General features: G+C 46.5%; 1 protein-coding gene across 2 annotated transcripts in view; it reads right to left on the bottom strand.

Annotated features, from left to right (window-relative positions):
- Positions 1–6775, bottom strand: part of midn (midnolin) — a 27188-nt gene that overhangs the window by 19970 nt on the left and 443 nt on the right. Inside the window, exons 2-4 of one of the 2 annotated variants that reach the window (XM_017407338.3) lie at positions 4460–4825; positions 3048–3135; positions 2822–2884 (exon numbers count right to left, since the gene is read on the bottom strand). In XM_017407338.3, coding sequence (XP_017262827.1) covers positions 2822–2884; positions 3048–3135; positions 4460–4683 — 375 coding nt within the window. In that variant the 5' untranslated portion in view covers positions 4684–4825. The remainder of the gene's footprint in view (positions 1–2821; positions 2885–3047; positions 3136–4459; positions 4826–6775) is intronic. The other variant, XM_017407337.3, reaches the window with a different exon arrangement.

Here is a 6775-nt window from a genome sequence, read left to right as displayed (position 1 = left end):
GGTGGGGGAAGATGGGGGTGGGGGGTGGGAAGGGTGATGCCTGCCCGCTTGGTTGGCTTTTATTCCAGCATCAATGTGCATCAGTGAGCAAACAGTCCCTGTGTGCAACGAAAGACAATCGTTCCGTTTCTGTCAACTACTAAGATCAATGAATGAGGAAATGATGTCACTGCAAGCATGTGCGTAAAAATATAAAGATTCCCTCTATTTTACTTTACCGTCTGTCATGCAAGTACTTATTTTATTACTAGGTTCAAGCAATTTCTCATTCTCTCATCAGGATCAGAAATCCTCTTAAGTGCATCCTTTCAATTCTGGGGTGCGAGCGTGAGTGTAAATATAAGCTGTACACACACACGTCGTCTTTTAGCAGACAGAACGAGAAGAAAGCAGAGCATGCAAGTGCATTCTGACGGGCTGTCAGGAGTCAGTGGCTTAATACAGCTTAGATGTCATGCAAAAAGTCTAGTGAGATGCCAGACGAGGAATTAAGGCAGCTAAAAGAAACTAGCCATCATGGTCAAACAGAGGCAGCTACAGCCAAACTTGCAAACCACAGCACATTTAAATTACTATGCCCTAGGAGAGCTGTTAAAACAGAAACAAGAAAGAAAGGAGAAAAAAAAATGGGGGGCGGGAGAGACACAGGGGGAGAAAAATGCAATTTCAATAATTGCCAGAGCTCAATTTCCATAACCCCCCCCGAACTTGACACAAAATCCTGAGAGAGCGAGGAAAACTGCTGTGTTCAAGAAATCCGGTTTGTTAGCTAGCTGGTAGCCGAGGACATTTAATCCAGATAAAGGAGAAGACATAAGGAGATCTGCTCAGCCCAGTATTCCATGAACACATACTTCCTGGAAAAACACTCAATCCTGAAACGAGACCTCGCATAACCAAAGACATTTGAAGAGGTAAGTGCTTATTAGGGGGTCCGGGGGTTTATAACCACTTCATCTATGACTACCGCTACCAAGAACCACCCCAATTCTCCCCGAGGCTATTTTTGGGTGTTCGGGCATATCAGTTACTGTGTCAGACACTTTTAAGAGCTAAGTGCATTGATTGATTTTTGATAGCCCCAGAGTTAGTAGGGAGAAAGGAAATGAGGGAAAGCTTTTGTGTTCCAATTTTCTAATCTTACTCAGATCCGTAATCTCCCCGCAATCTATATCATTCCATTTTGCTTCATGAATTATAAAATGGAATCAATTTCTTTGGATATAAACACACTAAAGCAGCTTTACACCTTCATTTGAACTCATTCCCCTGCTCATTCCTGCTGCGCCCTTTCCCCCCTCCCTATCTATTTCTTTACAAAAGATGAGGATTAACATAAACATAATTATGAATGAAGAAGTAATGTATGTGGTAATGTCAGATAAGCAGTTCTTGAGAAATAAAAAAAAAAGCATCTGACTCATAATGAATCGAAGAGAAATAGGGTTATGCAGCCACAGAGAGGCTCAGGAAGAAAGGCAGGAGGAGATTTTCACTCTTCAGGGTCGGCGGTTGAATTATCATCTGCCTCTGGTAAAAGAAATGACAGTCACTCTTGGCTGCCCAGCAAAGGCGTACCACATGATGGGCAAGACTCGCTTCCAGCCCACGAACACTGTGACACACACACACACACACACAGCCACAGACACACATGTCCGCACACCTACACACGCAGTCATCTGCTGTCAGTGCTACGAGGCGCACGCTGAGTTCACACACACAACAAGGCCAGGATTTCCACCAGAAAATTATCAGCGGGGCCATACAGAACCACACTTGCTATCTCCTAGCTGCCCACATTCTCTGATAAAAAAAAAAAATTGTTACTTAATACACGGTAATAAATTCATCACACTCAACTCCTTTAATCAGTGCACGGTTTCTTCATCTCGTACTGTTTTGACATCAATCAGCAGCGTAGCGCCGATGCAGTTACATACATCAGTGTTAGCCAAAGTTACCAAAAGGAAGTTGATCTGAGTCAGTCAGTCAGCTGCAGAGTCCTTCGTACGTCACAATGTTGTGTAAGTGCATTCAGCCTTATCGCCTCTCTTCTCGCTCAGTTTCTCTCTGCAGCCAGTGTGGAGCCTTTTTTTTTTTTTATTGCTTTGCTCTCGCAATTGATCATTTTGGTGAGTCATGTCACACTGACTCAATTGCATACCGTATTTAAGCAGAGCCGTTTCACTGTAAGCACAGGGTGAAGACCCAAACTGGGCTGTGTGTGCATGCAAGGCTTCCAGGAACCCTATGCTAATACCGAGTGAGAAGGCGGTCATCTGATGATCCGGCACTCTGTTTATGAGTGAGAGAGACTACGCTATACTCAATCTCCATGCAGCCGCAGCACACTTCCTGGAAACTTGCCGGTGTGCGTGTGTGTGTGTATCTGTCAGTGTGTGAAATATAGAAGGAGTGGAAAAAGATTGCAGATAAAGGTAGAAACAGAAAAGTGGAAGTATGTGCTGGCCCTCTCATCAGCTCACAAATAGGCCTTACTTGTACAGTGTACCTTGCTCCCTGCAGGGCCATGCGTGCACGCACACACACATACAAAGTATCACAGACGTTACTAGGATACAGGAGGGTGTTTCTGCTTATTATATCCCAACAGCAACACACTGGATCTCTAACTTGTCTCATTCAGCAGACCAAGATTAAACAGTCACAAATACCTTTGCAACATCACATTCATGCCACGTATCTGGTCATTGCTCTGTAACTATTGATGCACAAAAAAGCTGAAGCTTAAAGGCTGTAAGACACCAAACTGGTAAGACTGTAGTATTTCAGTATAACAGACCAATAAAATCCTCACCTGAGTTTCTGTTAGACTCTCCAATGCTTGCATTACTGACTGCTCTGGTCTTGATGCTTGAGACTGCAGAGCAATAAAAAGGAAAAACTTTAAATTAACTGCAAGGACATGCACAGTAAGATAGATGCAAAAGCAATCAGCAATAGGTTTTTGGGGTTTTTTATGTTTCAGATAAGCCGATCCTGCTTTCAGAGTGGAACACAAAGAACAAGAAGATGAATCTTACCATTAATCCTGCTTCAACTGTTGGAACAAGTGTTAACTTGCTCCCATCAGAGATGCCTAGATCCTGGAGTTTGCCTGAACTTAGTCGCCTGCAGGGTGAGACAGAACGAGATAATTAGACTGTGCTGACAGTATCTTCTTTCTTCAGACACACAAACACCCGTCAACCAGGAGGAGGGGTGGGGTGGGTTGTGGGAGTGGTGGTGGGGTGGGGGGGTGCAGGCAGACTTCAAAACTAGTTTGGAAAAGAGCCGTGGGTGAAAAGCTTCATGAAAGAGAAGTATTGATTGGGCTGTCATTTTTCAATTTCAAGTATAGTGGAGCTTGACAAGTGCTCGCAGTGGATATTTGGCACCACTGCCACTTGCCTAAGTGAAGGTAAGTATTTTCTGCTGGCTGCACAAGCGAGAGGCAGAAACTCTAAGCTGTAAAACGTTACTAATATGTATAGGAAATAAGAAACATTATGAAACGTTTACGTTATTGGTAATTGTTCGGCTGAACTGGAACATATTAGCTCAGATGGCTCTCAGATTTTAAGGAACGTTTAGCCACGCGTTCAAATAATCCATCTCCTGGGTTTTGCGCGCCTTCGCCGAGCAGGAGCACTCTAACGGCACCGCAGCGTCTTGCCTGGAAGCTCACGACGCACCGCGAACGCTGGATCGTCTGGATCCGTTCTGCCTTTAAGGTTAGGCGGAGGACGTCTAAAGAAGAGCCCTGCTCCACAGGCGTGACCCAAATCTCACCCCGTGCAGCTGAACAAAGGCCATCAGCCCTAACTCGCAGTGGGTCGACAGTCTGAGGGCGCAGGGGGGGAGATTAAAACGGGGTATTCAGGTTTTAAGGGATGATGTGATTTATAGGGCGATTACAATGAGTGGGAGGGGAGGAGAAGGAGGCCGAAAAACAATGCTGACTGTTTGCATGTGCTAAGGTCTCCCTTTTCTCTTTTTGACTCTTATGGAATATAACCACCTGCACCATTTCAGCTCATTTAACTCAAACCTGATTCACTTGGGATTTGTAGGTTTTGGTTAGCTTGAAATGACAAAAGGGCTCAACAATTCCTTCACCCACTGCAGCTGTGTTGTAACACGCTCCGAAAGCAGTCCATACCCCACACAAGGAGAAACAGTGAGGGGAAAAAAACACATACATTATTCTGCTGTATGTGGGTTGAACATGCATGACCCTAAACCTGTGGAGCAGTGTCATTAACATGTGCTACCAAGTCTGTGGGACTTTGCATCAATGCACACCATGTTTGATTCACGCAGCAGAGCTTTTTGGTCCAGTTTTGGGTTTTAAAAAGGGTACGAATCAAGCCTGCAGACTGCCCCTTCAATGTGCACGAGCCTTTTAATAAAGGAGAAATCAACTAAAAAAAAATGCGTCTGCAGTTTCACTCACGTTTCTTTGTGCAACAGAGCGAGTCTCTCTTTCGGTACTTTGAGCCTCTGCGAGAGCCTCCTCTTCAGTCCCTCCACGGTCTCCTCCAGGGGCAGGGAGAGCTCGAAGCGGGTGCCGGTGGTGGAGTGGATGTAGAGATTCATGGAGGGCTCGGTCGGGACGGCCTCGCTGCAGGACGAAGCCCCGCGGCTGGTGCAGCTCCGGGCGCTGGGATGCTGGTCCATCCGATAACCTGTGGTCAGAGGAGGACGGCGGGGAGGGCGGTGAGACAGGACGAGCAGCGAGAGGGTGAGGACGAGGAGGAGGAGGAGGGAAGGGAGGTGGTGAAGCAGAGCCCGTGGCTTCGACTAGCGTCCCTCGCGCTGCCTGCAATTCAAAGGCGGCATTCAGAAACCCCTCTCTCTCTCTCTCTCTCTCTCTCTCTGTCTGTGTTTCTCTTTAGCTTGCCTTTCACTCGCACCTCCCGATAGTCAGAACAAAACCAAGTCCTCTCCGGTCATGAGAACATCCAGGAAACCAACTCTACGGAACAACAACAACAACAAAAAAAAAGTTTCCTCTTTCTTTTATCTTTCTCGTTCTCTGTTGCGTTTTCCAGCTTGCAAGCAAGTCTTCCGAAATGCTACATAGTCGAGCCACGAAACGCCATGGACGCTATTAGGTGGTTACCTTTAAAAAAAGTAAGGTCTGGTTAAAAAAAGGAAAATAAAAGAAAAAAGGAATTCCTCCCGAGTGTTTCACGGGGTTTTTTTGCACAGAGTACACGGTCCGGAGCTGCGAGCCTCGTTGTTCGGCTGGAAGTGAGAGGCTCTCCGCTGCGCTCTCGTACCTACGAGCGGCCCCTGCGAAGTACCGACAATGAACATTGTCACAAAGTATACCACTTCCACCATCGATAAAAAAAGGGAACAAAAATCCGCCCACAGCCCCCCGAGGCGGCTCGACCAATCACAGCGGAGCTCCCGCTGATGTCAGCCAATAGGAACGCGAGATCCACACCCACGTGGAGGGCAGACGAGTTTAGGCCATTCATAATAAATTACAGCGCAGAACAAAGTATGTGCCCACACCACGGTAGCCCGGAGCGGCGAATCCTGCTCTGATGTCCGTCTGCGGGCTTTAAAGCGTATTCCCATCAAAACAGTTCATGTTTCCTACCAATAACCTGAGGATAATCATTCCCTTTTATGAGCAGAGTCGACTGAAAACTAACACGCCGGCTTTATTTATTTACCCCCCCCCCCCCTTTTTCATTTTGACATCTTCCCAATCAGAGATCTGTGCCAGGATATGTCTTCTTAAAAATAAAAAAGGGGGAGAGGGAGCTGCTGAGTGGGAATTGCAACAAGCGCAAAATATCTATATAAAAAATAGAATCGGTCTTTAAAAATAAGAGTTCCGCATCGGTGTCTAAAACCTTGTGGCTCATCATACTGAAACAGACCGGATCAGTCCGTGAATGGTTTCATTATTTACAGGCTGACAACACAAGCGAGCACCGCTGCTTTCTCTCCCTAAAACAACATTCAGACAGCTGCTCCGAAGCTCTCCCTTTGTGAATCCGAGTTACCAGGGTGTGCAGGAAAAGACTCCTTCCTCCTGACCTCGGCGGCACGCACGAACCGCTGGGCGCTATGCAAATCGCACAGGCAAGAGCAGGCTGCTCCCTCAAGGAAGCAGGATACCAGGTAACTCGTCATTTATACGAGCACCCGTCCCACGTGTTCCAGCGAAGAGGAGCCGTGGAAGTCTGTGTAAAGTTCACGCGTGCACGCCTTCAACGGTGGTGCAGCGCAGTTCAGACTGTTCTCCGTTTAATTGATAAATATATGGCAACTGGGAGACAGATATGAGGGGCATGCTGGGAACATATGACTTGTGGGGCATTCACTGCCTTTAACAGAGTAGAGGGAGCCCGGCTTTATACCTCGGAGGTGCTAAAAGAAGATACTTCGTCGCCACCCAGTGGCTTAGGAACAAGCTTTCAACGCTTCCAAGTGGCTCATTCATTTCCTTCCAATGCTCAGCAGTCTTTAGTCTTGCTTGTGCATTCATTTAACGCATATGGATTAACTTGGGCTCGTACTGGTTCAGGCGCAAATCTTAAAACGTGGCTGTCATGCCATTTACAGAGGCGACTGTATCCCGAAACGCGAATTTACAGACAGCTCCTGAAATAGCGGCGACATTCTGCGTTTTTTGTTTGTCTATTTGTTTGTTTGTTTGTTTGTTTTCGACATTAAATGAGCCATGTCCTCGGAGTTTACAGAAACAAGCTGTTCCTGATTCGTGACTGATACAATGTTTAAGGGAGGG

Source organism: Kryptolebias marmoratus, linkage group LG24 (genome assembly GCF_001649575.2).
Source record: "Kryptolebias marmoratus isolate JLee-2015 linkage group LG24, ASM164957v2, whole genome shotgun sequence".
Lineage (NCBI taxonomy): Eukaryota > Metazoa > Chordata > Actinopteri > Cyprinodontiformes > Rivulidae > Kryptolebias > Kryptolebias marmoratus.
The sequence above is the reverse complement of the archived record's forward strand: the minus strand, read 5'-3'. Positions and strand labels throughout refer to the sequence as shown.